General features: G+C 44.4%; 2 protein-coding genes across 6 annotated transcripts in view; one reads left to right on the forward strand and one right to left on the reverse strand.

Moving 5' to 3' along the window:
* The window catches only part of SGSM3 (small G protein signaling modulator 3), a 28,291-nt gene extending 17,435 nt beyond the window's left edge, over window positions 1–10,856 (forward strand). Inside the window, exons 10-23 of the mRNA XM_033161409.1 lie at window positions 632–777; window positions 1,337–1,561; window positions 2,379–2,433; window positions 4,323–4,450; window positions 4,673–4,828; window positions 5,080–5,134; window positions 5,333–5,382; window positions 6,079–6,231; window positions 6,392–6,462; window positions 6,957–7,005; window positions 7,282–7,367; window positions 7,615–7,737; window positions 9,067–9,127; window positions 9,369–10,856. Of these exons, the coding sequence (XP_033017300.1) occupies window positions 632–777; window positions 1,337–1,561; window positions 2,379–2,433; window positions 4,323–4,450; window positions 4,673–4,828; window positions 5,080–5,134; window positions 5,333–5,382; window positions 6,079–6,231; window positions 6,392–6,462; window positions 6,957–7,005; window positions 7,282–7,367; window positions 7,615–7,737; window positions 9,067–9,127; window positions 9,369–9,449 (1,439 nt within the window). The 3' untranslated portion in view covers window positions 9,450–10,856. The remainder of the gene's footprint in view (window positions 1–631; window positions 778–1,336; window positions 1,562–2,378; window positions 2,434–4,322; window positions 4,451–4,672; window positions 4,829–5,079; window positions 5,135–5,332; window positions 5,383–6,078; window positions 6,232–6,391; window positions 6,463–6,956; window positions 7,006–7,281; window positions 7,368–7,614; window positions 7,738–9,066; window positions 9,128–9,368) is intronic.
* MRTFA (myocardin related transcription factor A) overlaps window positions 10,815–25,676 on the reverse strand; it is an 84,570-nt gene continuing 69,708 nt past the window's right edge. For 4 of the 5 annotated variants that reach the window (XM_033161406.1, XM_033161407.1, XM_033161404.1 and 1 more), the window contains 13 exons: window positions 25,403–25,458; window positions 24,604–24,679; window positions 23,340–23,501; window positions 22,044–22,219; window positions 21,224–21,382; window positions 20,524–20,777; window positions 19,578–19,749; window positions 17,851–18,957; window positions 16,357–16,452; window positions 15,368–15,526; window positions 14,566–14,742; window positions 14,171–14,231; window positions 10,815–13,842 (listed from right to left, as the gene is read on the reverse strand). In XM_033161406.1, the coding sequence (XP_033017297.1) occupies window positions 13,331–13,842; window positions 14,171–14,231; window positions 14,566–14,742; window positions 15,368–15,526; window positions 16,357–16,452; window positions 17,851–18,957; window positions 19,578–19,749; window positions 20,524–20,777; window positions 21,224–21,382; window positions 22,044–22,219; window positions 23,340–23,501; window positions 24,604–24,679; window positions 25,403–25,458 (3,167 nt within the window). In that variant the 3' untranslated portion in view covers window positions 10,815–13,330. The remainder of the gene's footprint in view (window positions 13,843–14,170; window positions 14,232–14,565; window positions 14,743–15,367; window positions 15,527–16,356; window positions 16,453–17,850; window positions 18,958–19,577; window positions 19,750–20,523; window positions 20,778–21,223; window positions 21,383–22,043; window positions 22,220–23,339; window positions 23,502–24,603; window positions 24,680–25,402; window positions 25,459–25,676) is intronic. The other variant, XM_033161405.1, reaches the window with a different exon arrangement.

Consider the following 25,676-nt stretch of genomic DNA (forward strand, 5'->3'; position numbering starts at 1 on the left):
AACTCTCTTCTGTGAGCCACATTGTTAACACACTGTGCATGTGGCTGCTAAGGGAATTTAGTAGTGCAAATGAGTCAAACATGCTTTTGAGCATGAGTCACTTTAGCTTGGTATTTGGGTTGATATGGAAGGAAATATATGCTTGTGTGCACATAATCTCTTGTGCTATTTGAAAATTCTTGTTTTAAGCGGAAATATTCTCAGTGGTGTCATTTGCTTGTTATGGTAAGCTATAGTTAATGGTTTGCTGTGAATGTGCCTATTTGGGCCACTTTTCCTGCATACTAGTAGCAAGCAAACCACAGTCATTTGCTTAGTATTCTGTCTGAACTAGGAATTGTAGGTTGTTTTGCCCCAAGCAAACCACAATCTGTAGACAAGTTTAGTTCTTGGTTTACTGATCATTGTTTATTTGGCTCTGGCTTGACATAGTGAAAAGGGAGCTGTATTTGCCTGCACTGTTACAATCATAATGACATGGGTAGATTATTTGGAATAGAGGTGAGTGTTCTCTGTTTTATGTTGGAAGTGGAAAGTGATTCTATGGAGGGCAGGGGTAGGATGAATTCTTCCTCGTATGGGTGATTGGTAAACTAGAATGATACACTTTCTTCACTGTCTCCATTCACAGAGCTCTCCTTGATCACCCTGCACTGGTTCCTCACATCATTTGCTAGCGTTGTGCATATCAAGCTGTTGCTACGAATTTGGGACCTCTTTTTCTACCAGGGCTCCATAGTTCTCTTCCAGGTCACACTGGGCATGCTCAGCATGAAGGTAACCAGCACTCCTCCACTTTCCCCTCATGGAATGAGTGTTATATACAGGGACCGCTCTCCGGATTCCCCCCCCCCCCAAATCTTAGGTATTTGGGGAATCTTTTATGAGAAGCGGTCTGTGTATGTAAAGAAAGAAAAACAAAAAATGCCATATATTGTTCTTTCAAAATCTGGGTGTGCAGTAGCTCCTTTTGCCACCCGCTGTTGCCTTTGCTGCTTTTTTGTCTTTTGAATAATGCCAGCGAATTAGTATATAGACTGGGATTGTTGACAATGATCTGTTTCAAGAAACACTGAGAAATAACCTCTGCTGTTCTGGTTCTGTGTTAGGCAAATTGATGTGTGGCTGAAATTCAGTGTAGCATTAAGGAATTCCTTTATAGGACAATAATTGGGTGCAAAGGGAGATTAATGGAAGCATGCGTTGATTGTTGTTCTGCATTCACCATGCAAACTTTCATCATGGGAATAGAGTTAGATGCAGATAATGGGGCAGTGAGAATTGCAAGGGTATTCCAGAGCATAACACGCAGAATGCCCTGTTCCCATTAACGCAGGAAGATGAGTTGATTCAGTCAGAGAACTCTGCCTCCATCTTCAACACACTCTCGGACATCCCGTCTCAAATTGAAGATCCAGACGTACTCCTGCAGGAAGCCATGCGTGTTGCTGGTTCCCTGACGGACGTGGCAGTGGAGACTCAGCGGTGCAAGCACCTGGCTTACCTCATTGCAGACCAAGGGCAGCTGCTCAATGCAGGGGCTTCTGTCAACTTATCAAAGGTTTGTTTCTAAAGCTCTTGGGAATCACAAGTTTAAAAATATTTCCTTTCTCAGGCTTGGCTTCTGTTGCTTTTGTTGTTCATAGGTAGTGGTAGTCATGTTGAGTCAGTCTTGGATGTACAGTGGTACCTTGGATTATGTACGCTCCGGGTTACGTACTTTTCGGGTTACGAACTCCGGTAACCTGGAAGCACAACCCAGAGCGTGTGCGGATGCACGGATGCGCAGAAGCGTTCTGCACAGTTCGCGCATGCACAGACATGTTTGCGCATGTGCGAACCGCTACTTCCAGGTTTTTGCGCTCTTGTTCAGGTTGCGTACTTTTCGGGTTACGAACTGTAACCCGGAACCAATTATGTACGCAACCCGGGGTACCACTGTATTATTGAAGATGTGCTGTCAGACTTCCAGTATAGCTTTTCTGGTCACCCATACTTCTCTTTTTCTATCCCCCCTGGGCTGGCGTGTTGTTTGAGGGGGACGTTGTTGCTGTTGGCTTTTTGTATCTTTATTTTAGATCTTGTTATTTATGTGGAAATTGTTCCGTTTGGTTGCATTTTCTTTGATCTTTTATTTATTGTTTATGACTACTTTCATTATGTTACAGTTATGTATTATTTTTGTGTTGTAAGCTGCCTTGAACATGATTTCAAGGTGGCATACAAATAAAAATATGTATGTATGTATAGATGGATGGATAGATGTTTGATGTAAGTGACACACAAGATCTGTTTTACCATACTGAACATAATGTAGCCAGTCACTATAGTGTTTTTACTATATCCTCTCTTTAATGAGTCTTGGTCTTCTGTCTCAGATTGTGCGACGCAGGACACAGCGCAGGAAGTCTGGCATCACCTCTCTGCTTTTTGGTAAGGAGAAATGCCTGAGCATATTATTGTTGCCCTGCACAGGTTGGAACAGTTGAAAGAGCAAAAATGGTAAATGTAGAGAGCAAAACATAGTGGGTGTCTGCAAGATTGGCTGTGTGTTGGCACTTCACGCTCAAACATATTGATTGATTGAGTACTGGGATGTGTAATGGAATGCACCAAATCAATCCTCAAGCTTCCTTCCTCCTCCCCCCACCCCCTGTTCCCCCGATACAGAATAAGTGGCTGAGGGTGGGAAAAGGAGTACATGAGTCAGAGGCACATTCAGGTTCATTCCAGCTTGTGCACATTGTGCTAAATTATGATTTAGTGCAAACATGGCCATAGATTGTCCTTGCACTATTGTACACTGTACTAAGCACTCTGCTTGCCTTCAGGGTAAGTAAGGAGACACTTCGGTCTGCTGCCTAGATTCATCTTTTTTAAAAATTAACCTCTTAGGAGTCATGTACAAGCTGTTTATTCTGCTGTACGCAGGAGTGTTCCTCTTCAGTGGCTGTGATGGAACGCCAGGTGAAGCCCTTGCTCTTTGTCCTCTTTAAAGGTCCAGAGAAAGAAAGTAATATGGGACACACAAGTAGTATTTACGAGTAGAGAACTGTCCTCCTTACTTATTGATCCACTTCTGAAAGGCTGCACTATTTTTGAGACTGTTCACTAATAAAGGTCTGTCCCTGGGCAATCCGCTCTGCAGAAACAAACCTGTTTTTTAATCTGTGTAACTGTGCCATGGGGTTTATAGGCCTTTAAATCCCTCACTGAAGCTGCTTTGTAGGGAGCTCAGGGCAGTTAACTTAGTTTTAAGTTTACTCTGTAGATGTGCACTTATTCTAGGTTTTTTTATGTAGCTTTTGAGAAGATCTGAGAAACTGATCTAGGCTTCAGTCTCTCTCTGTTCTGCCAAGAGGCTGGTTATACAGTCATACCTTGTGTTACTATAGCTGCAGGTTGCGTTCGTCATGGGATACGAACGCGCCAAACCCGGAAATACCGGAACGGGTTACTTCCGGATTCGCGCATGCGCAGATTCAGTGCTTCAGGTTACGGGCTTTTCATGTTGCGAACTGGGCTCTGGAACGGATCCCATTTGCAACCAGAGGTACCACTGTATATATTTATGGGGCTTTGAGATGGGGCATAAGGCACACCTCTAGTCTTTCTCATTTCATGTATTCATGTGGAACACAGATTGGATTTTTTAAAAAGAGCTGTTGTAATTAGCATCAGTTCAGGAATAGAGCAGCACTATAAAAAAGGGAAAACACAGTTGTTAGGAACTAGGTATGGGTGAAAATAAAACAGCAAGTATTACATTGCCCATAACTCCTTGGAACACCCTTATGTAGAATAGTGTGTAGTTCTGTTGCCCTATCTTAAAAGAAATATCCTGCAGAAAGGCAACTAAAAGTATAAGACTTTAGGGGGGGGGAAATATGACTAGTGAGGAAGTGGATGTGATTGAGACATAAAATGATGGAAGAAATTCATCCTCTCTCATTATATTAGAAGGGCAATTGCAATGGTCTTGTTTGCTCCTTTGTTTAGACCAATGATTTCTAACCTGTGGTAGCATGACCAGTGGCTAGGGAGTAAGGGCGCTGTAGTCCAAACATCAGCGTTGGCCACAGGTTGGATTAGACAGTTGAATAGAAGAAGGAAAGTCTGTCTTTTTGCTATGAGAACAAAATGGAAACTCTGTGTACAGAAGCAGTATGTTTCTAAATAGCAGATGCTTCAGATGAAGAGGGGAAGACTAAGAGGATGATGATGATGCTTTGCTTCTTATACCCCTCCTGTCTGACTGGATTGCCGCCTTGCTCTGTTTGAGTGATTTCCTTATCCTTCCTTTGTTTCTGCCTTCCTTCCAGGGGAAGATGACATGGAGGCACTGAAGGCCAAGAACATTAAGCAGACGGAGCTGGTTGCAGAGTTGCGCGAGGCCATCCTACAAGTGGCACGGCATTTTCAGTGTGTGGATCCCAAGAGCTGCAGCATAGTGAGTAGGGGCTCTCCCACAAGAAAACCTATGCTTCCTGCTACTAAAATAGTTACCACTGTACCCAATTTACTGAAGGAGGGGCTTGTGCAGTGTTGGGTGAGATCTTGCCTCATGAGGGAATAAGGGAAAATACAAAACTGGAAGAATGTCCCTGTCCCTTGTTAATCTCTGCCTTCTGCTTGGCATAATTCAGATTACTCTTGTTTGTCCCCCAACCAGGATTTGACTCCTGATTACACCATGGAGAGCCACCAGCGGGACCATGAAAGCTATGTGGCTTGTTGCCGGAACCATCGGCGACGGGCCAAGGCGTTGCTGGATTTTGAGCGGCATGATGATGATGAACTGGGCTTCCGTAAGAATGATATCATCACGGTACGATGGTCAGGACCAACAGAATGGTAGCTTCACGTAAGGGAGTGGGGAAATCAGACATTATATGAATAAGGAACAACAAACACTGTGAAGTTTGGTTTTTTCTGCAGTACACCCTAAAAATAATTGGGGGCAACTTACACTACGTGGGTATCTCAGCCCAGATTCCATATTTGCTCCCATACATTGCTTGCTGCTCCTCTTTTTCCTCCATATGATCAAATCTCTTTCCCTCCTTTCAATTGCTGCAGATCATCTCTCAGAAGGATGAGCACTGTTGGGTGGGAGAATTGAATGGCCTGAGAGGTAAGTGCAAATGGGATTTGTGTGAGGGGGGAATGGTGAGCAGGAGTGAAATGGTGGACTCTCTGCCCACCCCCAAACAAGAATATTAAATCGGGGGGGGGGGCTACCTTCACAGCCTGTGCCACAAATACTGTTTGCTTATATACAGGCTGATACCAAGACCAGATTGCTATCCTGTTATTTCCCTGCTCTTTATAGGTTGGTTTCCTGCAAAGTTTGTGGAAGTTCTGGATGAACGGAGCAAAGAGGTAAAGTTTTCATATTAAATTTATGGTCCTGCTTCCTGCCATTAGTGTCTACTGTTCTCTGGGTCCTTGTAAAGGACAAGGTGGGGAAACAGATCCTGAGAAGCAGAGTTTGGGCGAGTGAGAATCATACCGGTATGCTGGAAAAGTCCATACCTCTTAGTCACCCAATGACAATCTGGGTTACCTGAACACAAAACCATTGAATATAATCTCATTCTGTGCAATCTTTGTGCACTGTATGTTTCAGATTTGGGAAATAGGATATATAGTTATTCCCCTACCACAGTGGGAGAGGTAGACCATATAGGAATAAGGTGACAAATCCAAGCTCACTCAATACATTCATGCCAAAGCCAATAATTTATATTTGGGATAACTAAAGATAAAACCAGATGTGCCAGCAACCAGTTGGGAGGGGCAGTGAAAAGTTTAGCAAAGGGGATAGTCTAACAGCTTCATTCATATACTTGCTAGCCAGGTGATTGGAGGAGCTTGGTAATGCCAACTGTGAACTTATTAAACTATTTTGTCATACTGACTTTGCGGTTGCCTAGGCAGCCTCCTATGGAATAGTGGGGCGGGCATATGAAACAGCATTTGCAAATAGTATGCTAAAGATCTACCATATGTGCCTTTCTGTTTGCTGTGGCTTCTCATCTCATCCATTAATGGAGGCTGTGCTCTTGTTCCTCTCAGTATTCCATTGCTGGAGATGACTCTGTCACTGAAGGTGTGACGGACTTGGTTCGAGGGACACTCTGCCCAGCCCTCAAAGCCATATTTGAACACGGGCTGAAGAGGCCATCTCTGCTGGGGGGGCCCTGCCACCCCTGGCTCTTCATTGAAGAGGTAAGAGAGGCACTTGGTGTCTGCAGGGCCTTTAGTATGGCAAGTACAGAGGCTTCTGGGAGTGTAGTAATTGTGGGGGGGGGGGGAGGACACCTGCCGGTCTGTCACAATAAGAGACAGCTGTATCAATAACTGTGCTTGTGTGCTCTTCTCTATCTAGGCTGCTGGGCGAGAAGTGGAGCGTGATTTTGACTCTGTGTATTCTCGTCTTGTGCTCTGCAAGACCTACAGGTAAATGTTTCTCTCATCAGTCTAGTGAATTAGATGTTCCCTGTCTGTCATGTACCCTTCCTGCTGATACTTATTTTTTAATGTTTTCACATATTACCTTGTCAGACAGATAAACAACTGTTTGACGTTTAGAAGACCTAAGTCCAGGGAAGTTTTCCACAGTTGAGTGGCTGAGGCAACCCAGTCAGATGGGTGGCGTATAAATAATACAATGGTGGTGGTGGTGGTTGTTATAGGCCAGGTTATTGATGTAGGATGGGCTAGCCAGGGTCTGCTGCAGAGATTACTTGTCAAATGAGGCTTTCTTCAGAGGGCTACAAGCTTTTAGTGGTGTAGGTTCCTAGCCAAGTGGCCTGTCTTGAAATTTGCAGGTACTATTGAGAATCTTCTTTGCAAGGAACTGTTGCTTCTATCCTGTGTGTGGCACTGGGTAGGGCAAACGTCTGACCCTCGCTTGTTTGGTATCAGCTGGATCTGTTAATTTACTGTTCTAGGTTGGATGAAGATGGGAAAGTGCTAACTCCAGAAGAGCTGCTTTATCGGGTAAGCTGTTCTAGTGTTTTAATTGGGTGTGGTGATGTCATGAAGTTGTCTTTATGATGGGACAGTCTGTTTTCAGAGTCTAATGATGGGAACCTGTGAGGAGCCCAGAGGGCTGTGTCTTCCAGCAGGTGGCAATCTAGAGTCCTTTCACTCTCATTGCCTCCAAGGCCCAAATGCTTTGGGTAGAATACCTTTTGCATGCAGTTTGAGCTTTTTGGCTCCCAGGGGAGAAAGGCTGAATAAGAATCCATATAACTCCCTTTTCCCCCTTTGCAGGCGGTGCAGTCTGTCAACATGTCCCATGATGCAGTACATGCCCAGATGGATGTGAAGCTTCGTTCTCTTATTTGCATTGGACTGAAGTGAGTCTTCCAATTCTTTTTCATACAAGGCTGCTTTTGTTAGCAGAGTACAGGAGCCTAATGGGTGGCTTAGATTGGGCTTCATCAGCAGGGGCTGTGAGCTGGCAGCCTAAGGTGTGATCTGCTCTGCTGCTTCTGAGCCACAAGGTCTTCCACCTTTTTATTTTCCCTGAGTTTCCTTATGCAATGGCAATGGAATGTGTGTGTGTGTGCTTGCTAGTAACTTTCCCTGTGCCTTGTTTTTCAGTGAGCAGGTGCTGCATTTGTGGCTTGAGGTGTTGTGCTCTAGCCTGCAGACTGTGGAGAAATGGTTCCATCTCTGGTCATTCTTGCGCAGTCCTGGCTGGGTACAGATAAAGTGTGAGCTCAGGTGGGTGAAACCTCCTTTCCCCCACTTTATTTTACTGCCCAACTCCACCTCCTGGTAGTTGCAGCCTTATGTAAGTGAATGAAATCATACTTGACTATGTCATACAGGGAGAGAGGGTATGCTAACTGCTTTCATTGCCCAATCTTGGCCTCCTTGGGAGTAATGGGTCTTTATATGCAAGGCTAATGGCAGTACATTGTGATGAGCTCATCAGTCATTATCCTAGCAGAATAGGATTTCATTTTTGATTCCCACCCCCCCTTGCCATACACCACGAAACCTTCATGGTTGCCACAGCCATCATTTCCAGAAAACAGAAAATAACCAGTTGTCACAGCTTACATGAAGATGCATCAGCCAGGCTGGCTCATGGAAGAGTGAAATATTTGCTCATCCACCCTTCTGCTTGTCCTGTGCCTAGAAAACATGGGTCTGAGAGGTTTTCCTCTTGTCCTGTCACTTTCCCAATCCCTGTTTGCTGCTGGATTGAGTCAATCTGCAGAAAACCTGATGTTCCACTTCAGCGGCAAACGGGATTTTCCCAGGGAAAAGCAGTGGGGCAAGCAGAAGTGTGGACAGCTACTAAGAGGGAACTGCTCAGAGTTTCTACATTGGGAAGGCTTTTCGCCTCAGAGGATCATGAATGAGAAAAACACAGGGGAACAGGTACACTTGAGCTTCAGCTGTAGTAGAGCTGAGTAGAAAGCAAACTACAAAGGAGTTAGTCTGTGTGCAGCAAAACTAGGAGAAAATGTATTGATTGCTGAAATACCTGAGTTTTGTATTTCATAAGGACAGTTAGACCTGGAAGCATGCTTCTTCTGTTAGGAGACAAGTTGTATGATTTACATATGTTCTTACACAGCTGTCAATTGTGCTTGTGGCACTGCCAAGTGCTCTAAGTAAGGATGCTGGGAATCCTCTTTCTTAAAATAAAATATTGTCTCTTAAATAGATGTGGCAGTATATATTTCACATGGGCTGTGTTAAATGTGAGGTGACTGAACAATTCAGGTCTAGATTTTTCTCAAGGGTTTTTTTAAAGAGCCACTTTTAAGAAACACCAAGCAGCACCCACACCTGTTTTCTTTCTTGCTGCTTCACTTCTTTAAAATGTCAAATGTCTTGAAGATTTGATTTGTGGCAGTAGACAGATACAATGTTTTGCAATTCTTATTTATGGAACAAGCACAATTTTTAGCTGTAAGAACAAAATGAAGTAAATGTGTCAGAACAACTTAATTTGGGGTTCAGTTTGATTACTTTCCCTATAGTGTTTGCATAGCCCTCCTTTTAAGCTCTCTTAATGGTTGACATGTTCTGTTGCAGAGTCCTCAGTAAATTTGCATTCAGCCTTTCTCAGGATTGGGAACTCCCTGTAAAAAGAGAGGTAAGCATGTGTCCCTTTAATCAATCAACAGCCCATGCATTTGCATCAACCCCAGTTTAGGGTTAGACTGTGTCCTCTCTTATATTTGCATAGGAAACTGAGGTACAGCAGGCTAATCTTTGCCCCAGCCTGGACCCTTTTGTTTTCCGGGATGGTGTGGTGGTGGGCCCTGAAGCACACAGTACATACATATTAGCGACAGTGGGGAAATGTGCAAAAACCCTTTGCCTTCCTTTTTTAGGAGAAGAAGAAACCACTGAAGGAAGGAGTCCAGGACATGCTTGTGAAGCACCATCTCTTTAGCTGGGACATAGATGGGTGATTCTTTGGCCTCAGTTTGCACTTCTTGGATGACATCAAACCATTGGCATATTCTCCTCCCTCGCAGCCTGTTCCCCCTTCAGTCTGTCCCTCTCACCAACAGTCTTTGCTAGTCAAGAGTTCTCTTGTGGACTGGTATCAGTTTGCTTAACAGGTGGGCAATAGCATATTGAAGAGAGCAGGGGTTGTGCTGCATTGTTTGAAACTGTTGCTGTCTAGCTTCCCTTTCCCATGGTGTCACTAACTTGATTGTGCAGAGCATGAGCATATTATGGAAGTCTGTGCCTCTTGGATATCATGCCTATTCAAGGCATGGTGGTCTGGGCAAGAGGGAAGACAGTAATGTTAGACAGAAAGTTGTCTAGGTGTGGGGTACAGCAAGAGGGGATCCCCCAAGGTTAACCAGTCAGCTGTTAAGATTCATTTATGGCAGGGAGAGGAGACCAACAGATTGCAAGTTCCTCCAAGGCTCACTTTATTTATGATGCTTATTTTCTTACATACAGCTAACATGTGAAATACCCCTTATTAGTGTGTGTCTGAAAGAGACTGTGATTCATGACTAGTTTTCCCAGGTGCTACAGTGCATGAATGGCTGGGCCACTGCCACAAAGTGCCTAAAATGGCTAGCTGGTTTAAAACTGCCTTGGGTGGAGCAGCAGGAGCCTAGCCTTTAATTCTGGCTCTTAGCTGAACAGCATCAGTTCATTTTAGCCTGGAGCTTTGTAAAAAGAGAGAGAGAGAGAGATTACCAAAAGATGTAAAATGTATCCAGAAATCTCTGTATATTTTGATGTAGCTATTCAGGACCGAGATGGCTCAGGGAGTCAACTGCAACCTACACTGATGATGATGGTAGAGGCTGCAAGACAGGAGCACATCATTTAGGGAGCACAATCACTTGTAATTTTGGTTTCTAAGTAAATTGCACATCTTGTGACTAAGACAGTATTGTAATAGGGAAGTAGGACTGCTCTTCAGATTCCTTTAGCCTTTAGTAGGAAGGAATAATTGACACTTCTGCAAATGATTCTAGGATTTGAATGTTAAGTAAATCAGCCTTGAAATATTGTGTTTCTTATTCAGTGAATAGTACTGTTACAGTCTGGTCAGCTAGAATATATGGACTGTGACCTGGATGAGAATAGATTGCAAGCCCCTTTCCCCATAGTTGCATTCTGCTCTACTACTGGATAATTTGCCACACTTCTTTCAAGGTGCTGTTTTTAGGAAGGAGAAACTGTCACAATAGCGTGAAATGGCTCTTCATCCCTCCACAAATGTTGAATGCCTTTGCTGTCTTTTCACCATGGCACACATATCAGTATCCATTATGCCATGACCAAAGATGAGATGTACAAAGATGTTACAACACAATTTTTTTTAATAAAATGGATTTTTCAAATAACTGAAAAAATAATTTGATTTATCCATTATATTCATTCCATACCCTTTTCCAGTTGCATGTTCACTCCAGGTCCAATACTATAGCACTGCGTAAGCCTCTTGCGGGTGCTGATAACCCCTTTCATTGATGCATAGTGGAAATAAGTGTGCGTGCTAATCAAATACAAGCAGTGGTTATCAGCAGAAGAGTGCGTACATTCAAACCAAAGGAAGACCCTTAGACTCTTGTTTTACTTTGGGGATATAAAAAGGAGAATTTAGGGAATTTATTTTATAAGCTGTGTGTTTTTAGACACTGGCAAAAAAGCCATCTTAATACCAGTCACTTTCCACAAAATAGTATTCCTACAGTGGGCTTAACCGTAGTGCTTTTCTTCATAATTTTACACTGGGCATGTTTACCCTTTCAAAACCAGGCAGCTGTTGGGGATAGCACCTTTCAGCACAAACCCACTGCTGCTAAAACTGCCCTGATCTGGCCAACAAATAACCTTCCAGTCTAAACTCATTAACTGCTCTTAGTCTGAAAACAGGTAAGATGATACTACTGAACCAGATCCTCTCCCCACACTGAAGTTGGCTTATTCTGCTTTTCTATACTGTGAACAATCCCAAGTCTAGATCCAACCTTCCCAATTAGTGATAGACTGAGTGACAATATTAGTAGTAGGTCTTGAAGAGTATACAAGAGATACGCCACCTTCAGCAGCCATTAATCTAATTTCCAAAACAGTCATTTTGACTGAATGAAATAAGACTCACGTGCAGTTGGCCATTTCAGGACAATGGCTAATCACATAACTAATATTCTCTTCAAATCCATTCATCATTAAAGGGGGTGTATAGGATATATGTTATAAGAGAAACAGAAGGGACTCTTGGATCCTGTCAAATGACAGGACCCTTCTTCCTTCTGCTGTGGGGTGAAAGGCAGTGCCAGCAGACACATTTAACTATGTATTTTCTATGGGAGGGGGAGAAACTAATAGAAATACAATTTCCTTTGAGTGACATGTGCAATAAGGCTAAAACTGGTAGTCTAAGGACCAAATCCTCTTCCCCACCAAACCACAGGCTAAAATACCAGCTCCCCAACAGTTTACCACACCGTAGGAGCTAAAGGGAAGTAACTATCCCCTAACCAGGTAGATAACTTCATCTGCTTTCCAAAAACAAACCAAGTTTTATAACGGCTATATACAGAAATTTTACCAGCTATAAGTGAAACCAGGTATCAAGAGGCAAGACTGTGGTTTCTAACCATTCTCTTAGCCACACAGCAGCAGGGACTATGGCTACAGGAAAGTTCCTCTGTGCAATGAAAGACATGCAACTCCTTAGGCAAGCAGCACCAAAAACTCCTGCCTCAGAGGAGGTTAGTGCTCATGCTCTCGGAGATCAGCTGAACTCTCCAAACGGAAATGGAGCCACAACCCTTAACCTACAGCCAAGACCAGACATCCCCATGACACCAACCTCCAGATCAGAGAAAGCTATACTTCATATGCAGGAAAACCCTTGGGATGAGTAGCTGAACTTAAACCCATGAACAGCATAAGCAACAGGAACAGGAGCATAGTGCAGCTCATCTGCTCCAGTGCTTATGTTTCCCAAAGGCCCAAACTTCACAGAGCACCACCACTTTGAACAAGTAAATTCTAGCCAACTAGGTTTCATAGGCAGGGTTATTAAGAGGAGGTGGCAGAGCTATTACAGGGGGCTAGGAGTATCATCCCCGATGCAGCTGTCTTGATTCATAACCAACTGAGTGCCTAAGACAACAATGTCAGGTGAGATACAACAGCTAGGGCATACAGCCGCCTCTTAAGTTTTAGTGGAACAAGGGCTACATGCAGGAATTAGCAAGCCAAAGGAAGATGGCTATTATCTAAGCTGTGGCACATAACTTGGGCTTGGCTTTCTTGCCAGGCAGAAAGCACCTATACTATGGCATTGTTAGGGAAATGCTCTTGGAACAGGATGCTCAACCATATATAATCCTGTACTGTACTCATCCTCTCACCTCCTCATCTCCAAAGATGGCCAAATTAACTTTTGCCAAGTTAAAAAAAGCACAATTGCTTTCTAACTAGGCAGACTGAAGGTCAGGAAGGAAGCCTGGTTTCTCCAGTAAGTTCTTCCAAACTGCTTTTGATTCTTGGCTTCAAACTAAATCCTCAACCCCACCCAGAGGCAGCATTCCATTCTGAAAACCTCCAACAAGTCATACAACTGGTGCAACCACTGAACATTTGAGGAAAGGACCATCCCTTAGTCCACCAATAGCTATGAGAAGTGTGATAGCTTGCCTGAGGTTGAATCAGAAGACATCATTGGTACGTGCCCTTGGCTCTAGCTTCATGAAAGCTGGTCAAAATGCGGGGCTCTTAAGAAAGAGGCGACTTTCACTTAAGAGCCCACCCATGTCCTACAACCCAGCTGTACCACTCCCCTGTAGTCTGCATGCTCAGAGAGCTATAAGCAAGAATCCCAGTGCAGCTGTAAATCATGTCCATCAAGGAAGTCTGTGGAGAAGAGGCTAGGTGTTGCAGTACTGAGGGGGGTGAGGCTCATCACTGGCCCTCCTGATAGCTCCAACCAATCCATACTGTCCAAGTTAGCTTCTCCCAGGTCCAAGCTTGGTTCCCCAGTAGGCTCAGGGGCAAAGTGCAATTCTGATGTGTCCATAGGTGAAGATGGGTGGTCCAGGATAGCTGAACTGCTTAGCATTTCGCTGTAGAGGTCAATTAGGGACAGAGGCTCAGGTCCATCAGGGCCAGCTGTCAGCAAGGGGAGGCCAGTGCTGCTTACCAAGAAGTCTTCCAGCCTGCCTGCTGCGGTGGGATTAACAGAGCTGGTGTGGCTCATGGGCACCTGCAGGGGGAGCTCTGAGGAATGGTGGCTGTTGGACGGAGAAGGGCATCCTGGGGAAATAGTGGCGCCTTTCCTTCCTGGGGAAGATTGCTCCTTGAACTGAGCTGAAATCTCTGAGAGAGAAAAAACAGCACTTAAATCCATGGCTGTTTGCAATATTTTTACTGCTCCTAAACATGTGCACAAGTCTTAGGGCTGTGCAAGTGCTGCACACACCAACGGCTCAAAGAACCCATGAGCACTGCTGCAGATTAAGCTGCTACATCCTTTTGAAATCTGCTAAGTGGCACAAATGTTTCTTTCAGCACCAAGTGTACACACAAACCAAAGAAATTTGTCCCCTAAAACTGGCTTCAAACAAAGACTCATTAGTGTTCTGTTTCAGATTGCCAACCTCACTGCTGCAGAAGTCCCTAGCATAAATCCAAATTCTCTACTTACCTCCATGCTCAATTAAAATGTCAAACAGGTCATCCATTTGCTGACTGGAACACCCATTTTCCTGAAAAAGAAGGGACGGGTGCTTATTTAGACATTGCATTCACCAGCTATGCAGCAACTCTCATCTTCCAATGATCTTTTGGCCAAACTGCACATTCACCAGACTTGTTGGTATCACTTAGCAAAAATGGCACAACCACAGCCTTAGTATGAAGGGTGGACACTTGCAATCTGTGTCCTACCTCAAATAAAAGGAAGATGACTCTAACCCTAGGGGGGCTGTTGAATATTTGATTCCTGAGAATTTCAGGACTGACAAAGTGTGCACTATTTTTGCAAAACAGCTCCAACACAAACATGCTTCTCCTTTGTCAACACAAAGGAGCTACTCTCACCTCAAGGGGCTTTGGCTGCTGCTTCACGGCCTCTTCATAACCTGGCGGTTCTTTCATCAACACGGAAGAGGCAGGGAGAGGCAAAGGTGGTGGAGTACCAAAGAAGGATGAGTTCTGCTGCTCAAGATCCATTTGGGGTGGAGATGGAGGAGATGGAGATCCTGGCTGCGAGAGAAGCTGTAAAGAAAGAAGAAAAGCAATGAACAATATTCCCAGATGGGCCATTTGCACGCATTCTCAACATACAAGCCTCCCTTCTCAGATAATTCACAGTGGAGCCTCTGATGTTACCTTTCCTGCTTCCCTCTTCATGGGCATCATAGCTACTTGCACCACGGTCAAGTGTATACAATGCATGACCTCATCTGATTCAACATTGATTTCCCTGGCTCAGGAAGCACTGCATTTCTGCAACACAGCAATTTTCCTGCAGGCCAGATCCAAGTCCTACATTTTGCAGAGCGCAGAGTTTCTCATGAAACGTTCCCCACCAATCCACCCCTGCTTCAGTTCTGCTGTTATTTGTCAGTTATGGGAGCTTGAAAGAGGTCAGGTCCCAGTGCCTTGGACAAGCAAGTACATGTATACATTTCCAAATACCCCCCCTAAACAAAAACAGAATTTCAACCAGGAAGTCATATTTCTTCTCTTGGGAGGGTCACCTCTCACCACTCTGTCCCATGTTGGAAGCAGCATCGTTTTAGTAGGACACACATTTCTAGAGGCCTGGCCTATAACATCTATTGTCTCACGTTCCCCAACATATTCATCTGAATTTGAGTGGGGCTTGTTGGCAGGGTACCTTTTTGGGCATGCTGGACTGGCCAGTTTTACCACTTGTTTTCAGGGATCCTTTGTGAATGCCATTCACGAAGAAGGGCTGCAAGTTGGGGGGCGAAGAAAAAGACAAGACTGTTTGAGGCACCTGCCCAGTGGCTATCTGCAGGCCTGGCTTCTGAACCTATGGAGAGGCACAAGGGATAGGAAGCGGAAGGAAAAAGTCAGACTCAGGCTGGTCCAAAGAGTAGTACCACATGCCAATTGTATTGCCAAAGCATCCAGGCAAAGCTGGGCATAATCCTCAGCAAACAAGAAGAAAAGAGATTATAAGCTAAAAGAAACAGTCTAGATGAGAAGCATGGGAATAACAGTCCCTCTGAAGGAGAAGGTACGTAGCTTGGGAGTATGTCTGGACCCATTACTGTAATTTGAGGCTCAACTGGCATCAGTGGTACTGAGTGTCCTCTATCAGCTTCAACTGGAGGCTCAGCTGTGTCCCTGACTTGTATTGTCTATGCTCTGGTAGCCTCTGGTTAGACTACTGCAGTGCACTATAAGTGGAGCTGCCTTTGAAGACAGCTTGGAGGTGTCAGGTTACTGACCAAGGTGGGATGGTGTTTGTTTATGACATTTATATACCATCTTGATCTTTCATGCAGCTCAAAGAAGCGTACATGGTTCTCCTCCCCATTTCATCCTCACAACAATTCTGTGAGGCAGGCTAGGCTAAGAGATGGTGACTGGCCCAAGATCACCCAATTTATTTAGTATACTATTTATTGAAATTATATACCGCCCTATACAAGGAGGTCTCAGGGCGGCTCACAGAACAAAATTCATGGCCGAGTGGGGATTCAAACCCTGTTCTCCCAGGTCCTAGTCCAACACTCTAATATATAACACCACTTCTGGCACAACTGCACTGGATACCAATTAGTTTCCAGGCTCAATTCAAAGTACTACTTGCCCTAAAATGCAAGATGTTAGCTGACCACCTGTTTTGTTCCCTACCTTCTTAATGGGCTCCATTGGTGGTGGCTGCAGAGGTGACTGGGAGCTGCTTACTGGTTGTTGGATAGATGCTTTCACAGGTGGTGAGGACACTCTCTGAGAGAGGATACACAACATTTTAGAGGTTTTTAACACACCCCACACCTAAAAAGTCAATCATTAGAGCTAGTTGCTGCAGGCGCAAATTAAATATGAAATGACATTGACAGAAGTCATGCGCAGGAGTGGAATGGGTGTGGAAGTATTAACTACAGGGTGGCTGGGGAAGCAGGGTCAGTGTCACAGGGAGCATAAAAGCTGGGCTTGTAAACCCAATGAGATTCCTGGGAGCAGGGGCAGGTGCATTTAATCAAGAATCAACAATTATGGTTGCCACTGTCACCACAAGTTTAATTCTGGCACGCAGACTTTAGCATGAAGTGGCAACAAAAAACAACAACTGCTGGTGTTTTCCTTCACTGTCAGACCAGCTCTTCTTCTGATGAACCAGTAATTCTGCCACACATCCATTTCGTTCATGCCCTCACTGACTCTACACCTCAGGAGGGCCCTTCTCCTTTCTTCAACCTCTGCTCGCTTTCCCAGGCCTCATAAACCCCAGAGATGAAATTAAAGAGCTGCTGCTGTTTGGGGGCCTTTTCTCTCTCCTCACTCCACCAAGATACTTGAGTTTTCTGGGGGAAGCTTTAGCTCAATTCCAACTCACTCTAGCTCTACCCTGGAATAGTGTTTTAATAATATAAACAAAGAACAAGAGAGTTGCTGCGAGAAAAGAAAGTAAAGCTGGAAAGGAATTCTGCAGGCAAGATTAGCCTTCTATGCTGGTCTTGAAAATAAGATTCCTGGTCTGTTCAGCAACAAATTAGGTCCTGTGTAGAGGTGAGTTCAAAGCACTGAGAACCTGCCCAAGGCAAAGGAGTTGAAAATATGTGAGAGAAAATATATTTTGAAGAGCTCTGCACAAGAGCTATGAAAAACCAGGAGCAGCTCCTTTGGTGAGAGAGGCTGTGTTCTTAAATTGTGTAGAGGCATAACTCAGAGATATTGTGAGTTCGGTTCCAGATCACTGTAATAAATTGAGTATTACAATAAAGCAAGTTATACTTTAAAAAAAAAAAAAAAAGTTTCCCAGTGCACATAAAAGTTAAGTTCACACTATACTGTAGTTCAGCCTGCCTGCAGGGATGGCCGGAGGGGAGAAACCAGGCTCTAGCCTGTGGCCAGAAGAGGGATGGCAGTGGCGGGGGGCTTCCTACAGGCAACTCAATAATTGTAATCAACCAATCAATACATTGATGCTACTCCCAAAGAGAATTCCCAGCCATTCTTTGTAGAGATCATTTTGTGCTGACATGCCACTTAAAAGCACAACTACAGGAATTAAAACTATTCAATTCTAAAGCAATGTGATTTGAGTCTGTTCACTATTTGAAAGCCCTCCTCTGGTTAGACAGACAACCTTGACTCAAGAATCATCACTGCATGTATACCTACCCTCAATGGCAAGGGACGGCTCCCCGCTTTTTCCTGAGGCGAGAGGCCCTGCCTCTCAGCATTCTGATTGGTCACGGTAAGAACTATGTGAGTGCCAGTGGAATCTGTGATGAGGGTGGGGGGAGGGGCTCCTTTGATGAGGTTACTGAAGCCTGCACCTTGCTGGCCAATGAAGAAGCTTGAGGTCTGGCTTGGCGGCTCAGTTTCGGCAGCTGGCACCTCTTGCTTCACCATCACTGCTTTCTTTGGCACTGAACTTGCATCTGAGGTGTCCATTTGGCTAGTGGTCTGTGTGGGTTTTGATTGGTCAGTTTGGCAGTTGGGCTGCCCTGAAGATTGGCAACTCAGAAAGCCCTTTTCACTCTTGACATGGGTGCCAAAAGTTAGCGGCTCTGGGACTGTGGCTGTGCCCTCTTCTCCAACAGACGTGGCCGGCAGGAGCTGCTGAGACCGCTTTTCTCTCTCCAGCTGCAGCTTCAGCATCTCCACCAGCTGCTGCTTCTGTTTCAGCATGCGGGTGAGCTCCTCAATCTGCTTATCTTTCTCTTGCAACATCTGGTCTTTATCCTGGAGCTCCATGTCTTGCTGACTGTTGTTGCAGCAGGGCTCTGCCTTTGATGATGAATTAAAGCTGCAAGTGATGCCTTTGGAGCTCTCTTCCTTCACCAAAAACTGCACGGGAGATGCTTGCAAGGTAAGCTGAGTCAGGGGAGAGGTCACCATCTCCCCAAAGGCATCCCCACTGGTCGAATTCTCATCCCCGGCACTCATCAGGGAGCGCTCTGAGGGGGTGGGCGACACAGGAGGAGTCGAGCCTGTGCTACCAAACTTCATCACACCATTGCCAGCGACTGTGGCCACAACAACTTCGGCTGAAGTAATGCCAGTGCTGACCAGGGCAGGCCCTGTGCTCAGCCTGGCAGCTGGGAAGGCCACCACCACATCCGCAGCCTTGGGGAGAATTGCTGTATTGGGCTTTGGAGCGGCAGCTGCTCGGCCAGCTGCACCGTTCTGCTCCTGATAAGCCTTGAGCCGCTCAATTAGATCCATCTTGGTGCCTGACACAGGCAGTGCTCTTAGCTTCAACTCTTGCTTCAGCTCTGCCACCTAACATAAAACAGTTTGCAGTCAATCAAAAGCCGTATCGGCTAGAACAATCTCATTTACAACACCTACTTCAATTCGTATGCAGTTCCAAAAGAATCTAAAATACTGTAAGAACAATACAAAATAGTAATAAAATAACTAACTCATCTTTTAAAAATTTAAACAACTGAACAGGCCTCAACAGGCATAATCATCCTTCTGGCAGCAATGCTGTATTTAGGACAAAGATGGTGAACCTCTGGCCCTCCAGATGTTGAACTCCAGCTGCCATAATTCATGACTAAGGTGGCCAATGTTCAGGGTTAACACAAGGAGGAGTTCAATGGTATCTTGAGGGTTCTCCATCTTTCGTTTACCACTTGCTGCCAGGTCCACAACTATCAATCCAAGAGTTTCACCACAAAAGCAGAAAGGCCACTTACCGGTACTTATTCAACCAACTGGTCTGAATACCAATACTGAAGCCATCAAGTTCAGTGCTAATAGCAGCAACAGGACTTATTTTAATGAATTTATATCCTACCTTTCTGAAAGAAAATATGTGCTCACACTTTCTTGTAACATTTATATCCCCACTTGCTTCATGAAATACCAAGCTGGCTAATAGATTCTTTGTTTACCTTCATGTCGTCGAGATTAACAGGGAGAGCTCCTGGTTTGCCCACTGGAGTGTTGCTGTTTTGCCGCATCAATCCATTAGAACTGGAAGAAACAGAAGAGGTGCTGCTGACAGCAGTGGAGAGACTACGCATGGGCGGGGCACTACTGCTGCTCTGCTGCTCTCCTGGAGGCCTGAAGGGAGAGGAAAGCGGGAGCTGAACACTGGGCAGCGGAACTGATCACAACACTCTGTTCTTCACTGCTACTACTGGGAAGCCCAATGGACATCCTTATGATCTCTTGAAAAGGTGGTCAGTAGTCTGCCCTCAAGATACAGCGCCAAACAAATGACCCTTCCTAGCTGCATGGTTGCTTGGAAATTCAATTTTGGCAGCCTCAGCGTGTGCTTGCCAACTGTTATTGACTGCCCTTTTTATTCTAATACAGCAGACATATCAGAAATCTTGCTTCATTGCCTATATTCTGCTTGTTGTGAAAACAGCCAGATATACTTGCAAAATGACACAAAGGTGTATACTGAATTCATATCAAATAAATACTGGTGATCTGATACTGAGTCAATTCTATGCACAAGCTTCCATTTCAAGTTAGAGGTGATGGACGGGACTTAGAAGAACCTTACAAAATCATACTGCCAACTACAGCTGAAATGCTTATCTAAATACTTAAAACACACTGACACTAAACTCTTGAAGAACTTCACAGCTTCTTGACTGTCCCAAGCACCTCTGCCACATGCACACAGCAAACTAGTTCTGAAAGCTGCAAGCACTAACATGTTTGCAATACCTACATAGGCAAGTTACTCTGAGCATGCGAGGACAGTGGATGGTGTACAACTCCCGTTCTTGGGTGGGGTTGGTTAGATGGAGAGACAGATGGATACTGCTAACACAGGACCCCCCCATGATATGGAAATAAAGAATAGCATGAAGCAACCCATACTTTGGTGGAGCTGGCAGAATGGTTTGATAGTTGTAGTGCTGCTGCTGCTGCTGATTAAGGATCTGAAGCTGCAAGAAAAGCTGTTGTTGCTGCAGGATTTTGGCATAAGATGAATCCATGGGAGGAGCTCCTTTGTCCTGTTTTTGGTCCGGCGGGATGTATTGGTGATATTTCAACTTCTTGACTTTCGGTTTCGGTTCCTTGGACTTTTTGCTGCGCTGAGACTTCTCGCATGAGGACTTGGACTGGCTTTGCTATTCAAAGTGAAAACACAGGTGAATCAAAGGGCAGGAGGGTAAGAATAAAGAGTGCAAATGCAGAAACAGTTATTAGCATTTGCTGTCATGTTCCATATGGCTGGTTCAAGCTACCAACCCTTTCCAGAAAATGTAGAGCTATAAGCCACAGAAGGGGACGTGCAGTTAGCTTTTGCTGAATTAACTACAAATTCTTGGGGGGGGGGGATACATGCCCATTATGTAACAATACAAAAGCACATCAAATGGGAGGCTAAATCCCAACTGCAACATGTGGGATAGGGTAGGGGGGGTGTTTATGGACACAGCAGTTGGATAGGACTTCTTAAAAAAAAAGGTTTCCTGCTAGCAGTTTAGCCTTACAGAAGAACAAGGCCAACAATTCCCACCCAAGCCAAAACACGCCCACATCCCATCAATTTAACCCCTTTACAGAAAGGTACCTTTATAAGGGTTGGGAGTGGTTTGGCAGCAGGAGCAACAACGCCATTGGTGAGATTAGGAGGCACTGGAGGCGGCAGGGGTGGCAGGGGAGTTGGTGGCTGCTCAGACAGAAAAGGGGTCTCACTGGAGTCTGCACTGATTTTCAACTGACACACAACCTGCAACAGTAAATCCAAGTATGAGATGCACATGCACATATCTACACCTGTGCGCTTTCCTTTCCAAGATATGGAAGCAGCTTTATGGGGTCAAAATGTATCGATTACATGCCACTCCCAGAGGAAAGGCAGACAAATCCCATTTTTGCATGTTTGTTGCTTCTCATTTGCAGCTGCATGCAATGAAACAGTACTGTGAATGGGCTCGATTCAGAGGAAGAGCTATAGCTCAGTAACAGAGCATCTGTTTTGCACGCAGAAGGCCCCAAGTTCAATCCCTGGCATCTCCCAGGTAGGGCTGGAAATGTCTCTTCTGAAACCACTGCCAGTCAGTCTGGACAATACCATTGGTCTGATTCAGTATAAGGCAGTTCCCTATGCTCCCAGTATCAGCCCCACTGCAGAGCAAGGTCAGAGCCTTATTCCTCCCCCAAACTGGTTACCCCTTTGGGTTCACATTCATCTATTTTCAGCCCAAAGTAAATCAGTATAGCAGATTTCATTAGCATTTCAGTATTCAGGTGTTTCTGCTCCAATCCACAAATGACTCCTTTGGAATGCACTCCTTGCAGAGGACTTTTTTGTTTCCTCCAGGAAAAGGCACCTATGTGGCTGGTGCAGGCACCAAGGCACACAAGAGCCAAGGCTATAATAATCTCACCTGAGCAGGGGATGCTGTTGTGGGGGTGGGAAGTGGCTCGCAAACTCGAGCTTCCATTGGGGATGGCACAGATCCCTGGGATTCATGGCTAGCTGGCTGTTCTGGAGACAGGGCATCACTGCTGTCCTCATCAAAGGAGGAGCTGTCTGCTACTTTTGGGTAGTTCACTTGACCTACTGAAAATAATAAATTTACATTTATTCACTAAACAAATGGAAAGGGGTCAAGAATGATTAGCAGAAGATGGTTCTGGACATCACAAGAAACCTGAGACAGTGAAAAACCAAACAAGCTTTAGACATTTTTTTAAAAAAATAAACGTCGCAACCTGAGAAGAAATAGTTAACACCAGGATTAACAAGAATATCATCTTCTGCCTCTCTGTAGACAGGTGTAAGGACAACTGGAGCAAGCTTTGTGTCGTATCCTGCCTGTAGGCTGGAATGAACAGTTGAGATTATGAAAGCAAAAAGGAGCACTGGAGATAAGACATTTTGCCTGTTGTTGTTTTTAGAGCATTAGAAGGAATAATCTGTGAGGCCTAATTGCTACAGACACTTGTGTTTATTTACAATTTATATCCTTCACAAAAAAATATTCCTGTATTTCTCAACAAGATTTTTTTCTGTGAAAGGAGGTTGAGAGAAGAGAAGAGAAGCAAAAGCCCATTTTTATGGGTAGAACATGAGAAAAAGGAGAGTTGTAAGACTGTATGATGGAGGAGAAAGACAATCCAAACCTCTAGAGTTGCTTTATGTCAGGCTTATTTCTGCTAAACCCTAACACTTCCCGGAAGATTGATGTTTTCTCATTCAAAACTATTTCCCTTTTCTTCTCTGAAGGATGCTACAGCAAAATAGTGCACCTAAACTAACGATGAAGAGACCATACAATGGCTATTCCTCTGGCCAGAGGATGGCACTAGCAGACCACACAGCTGTTCATACTTGTTTTTAAAAATACCAAACCTTCCAGCTTTCTCTTTTTCTCCTCTCACCCCTCTCGCTTACCAATGCAGGACCACTCAAATGAATGGCTGTAAACAAGTAGATAGGTTTTTAGGAAGGAAAGCAGAATGTGCAAGCTGAGAGAAGACAACCATCCTACAGCAGCTTCTATAGGCATGGAGCTCAACTAGTGTTTTTAATACACTGGGGTTCTGCTTCAAGTCTGCCACATGGGCTGGATAAGGTAAAATGTATTCACTGCTTTCCACTGGCACAGTGAGAGGTGCTAGCAAACTGCCACAGGACCCAACACATACATGCAGGCCTCCACCTACCGCACCAACCTTACCAATGAGAGCTTCCTTCAGGCTTGATTCTACAGGCAGAATGTTCTTCTCCACCAATTCCATGGGACCTGGCCGCTGGGCAATCTTCTCATTGAGGTCATCGGCCAGTCTGGCCCGCTTCAACTTCAGCTGCTTGGCCTGAAGGGAAGGTTCAGCAGAGGTCTCTGCTCAGGGGAACAGCAAAAGATATGATCACCTCTCAAGTACATGACCTCGGTACAAAGTTGGCAGTTCACTGTCTGTGTGGGTACATGCCCTCCACTAAGAGCAGTTCTATTTGTTGGCAGCACACTCCCCTCCATCAAGAGCAAGCTGCATAAAATGGAAGTTATGTTTGGTCTGCTCTTTTACTGTCATGAGATTTATTTATTTTTTAAGTTAGTAGCTCACAGTAAACTATTTTTTTTTCTCGGAAAGAGCTCAAATTGGCCTGTAAAAAAACCAGTCCCCATTTATTGCAAGTCTCAAGCTCCCACCAAAAGAAACCTGAGCAAATGATGCACAACCGTCAGTGATGTGTAAACAAAATACCTAAGCAAGTTCTAATAATCCTGTTCCTGTGATTTATATTACCTGTTCTTAATTATGAATTTAACATTTTTGTGACTTGCCCTGGGACCCATTGGAGAAGGGCAGGTAACAATGATGATGATGATGACGACAACAACAAACAAACTGCCCAATCCTGTTCCAACAGCACACTAAACTTCTACTGCCATCCCTTAAAATATTTAGAAATAATTCTCTGGAGAATTTGCTAACCTGCCACCCATCACTTTTCCTTACTCACAACCATTTCTGTACATCACTCAGGATTCCCCCCCCCCAAAAAAAAGAAAAGATATCTTAAATGATATGCAGGGGTTGCTGACATGGTGCTCATGGATGCAATGGTGTCCTTGAAGTCTTCCCCTGGTGCCTATGATGTATCTGAGGCCCCACCCCTGCCCAAGTCACAAGGTGAAGAGGATGGTTAGCTTTTTCTCCCTTGAGAAGTACATGGGGCTCAAGGCAGAAGCTGGGACCCACAGCACTTGTTCAAAAACCTATACCAATTCAAGAATACAAACAGTGTGCCTGGAGGACCTTGATAGCAAAGTACTTTGCTCTACGTTAAAGCACTGACCCACACCAACAGTACTGGCCCAACCCGCTAGCCAGCCAGCCATCAGCTGAATAAGATTAACGTACAAGAGCCATGAATGTAAAGTTGTATCTATAAGGGGTGAAAATTTACAACAGAAGACTGCACACCAAGAATCATACCTTCCAGAATATGCATCCTCACTAACTCTGATCTCTCAGGCCGGGACCGGATCTTCCGTTTCAGGTAGTCCTCTGTCTGCAAAAAAAATGGAAAACAGCATGCTGAACCCAAGTAGGAAGACAGGACTGAGGCAAATAATGTACATGATTTTTTAAGAGGGAAATTATCTTGGATTTTTAAGAATATGACGAGATATAACTTTCCTCAGATTTTTATTACCACTGCCATTGCAGCAGGCTAATGATTCCAGGACATTTAAGCAGTATCTGAGAACCTCAAGCAGAATGGGTCACAATTCTCAAGTTGCTTGGGTGTAGGGAGAAACACACCTATTGATCAGGAAAACTTGTGGAAAGTCAGTTACTTATCCTGAATCATCAGTCACTTTACCAACACCCAGGCTTTAATTCTATTAACTTTAAACAAATGTTAAAGGAGAAAGAGAAAGAGAAAGAGAACAATTCAGCAGCCAGTGCATTCACTTCTCATCCAGCTAACAAGAGGCTCTTTGGGAAGGAACTGAAATGCTCCCAAAATGAGACACGGTGCCTGCATTCAGTTTCCTTATTTCTCAAGAATCAAAGTTTTCCACTTAGCTTCTGTATTATCAAGCTCTCAGCTAGAGAGAAAATCAATCAAACTCCAAGGTACCTGAAAGGTGCAGACATGTTTATAATTAAGAGAAACTATCACAGGTGGTGAGCAGAATGGAAACATACAAGATGCTCAACAGAGAAGCACTTAGAAGAATATACATCACAAATGCAATAACTCTCTAGAAGCTAACTTGTGGCTTACCCTGGCCCGTTCCAAGCTCCTTCTCTGTTCATGAAATGCAGCTGGACTTTTCAGAGCTGTTGGAAATATAACAATGAAGGAATTACAAGAGTTGGTCTCACACATTTCTAAACATGACATGCTACTTAAGTGTCACCCAATTCAAAGTACAGGTGTTACAATTAAATAATACAAGATGCAGTTTCAACATGGTTTTACTGTGTTGGCAACCGCAATAAATCAGAAGCATCAAGGCCAATTTTGACAACAGTCAATGCTTGTTGGAGAAATATAT

Source organism: Lacerta agilis, chromosome 10 (genome assembly GCF_009819535.1).
Source record: "Lacerta agilis isolate rLacAgi1 chromosome 10, rLacAgi1.pri, whole genome shotgun sequence".
Classification (NCBI taxonomy): domain Eukaryota; kingdom Metazoa; phylum Chordata; class Lepidosauria; order Squamata; family Lacertidae; genus Lacerta; species Lacerta agilis.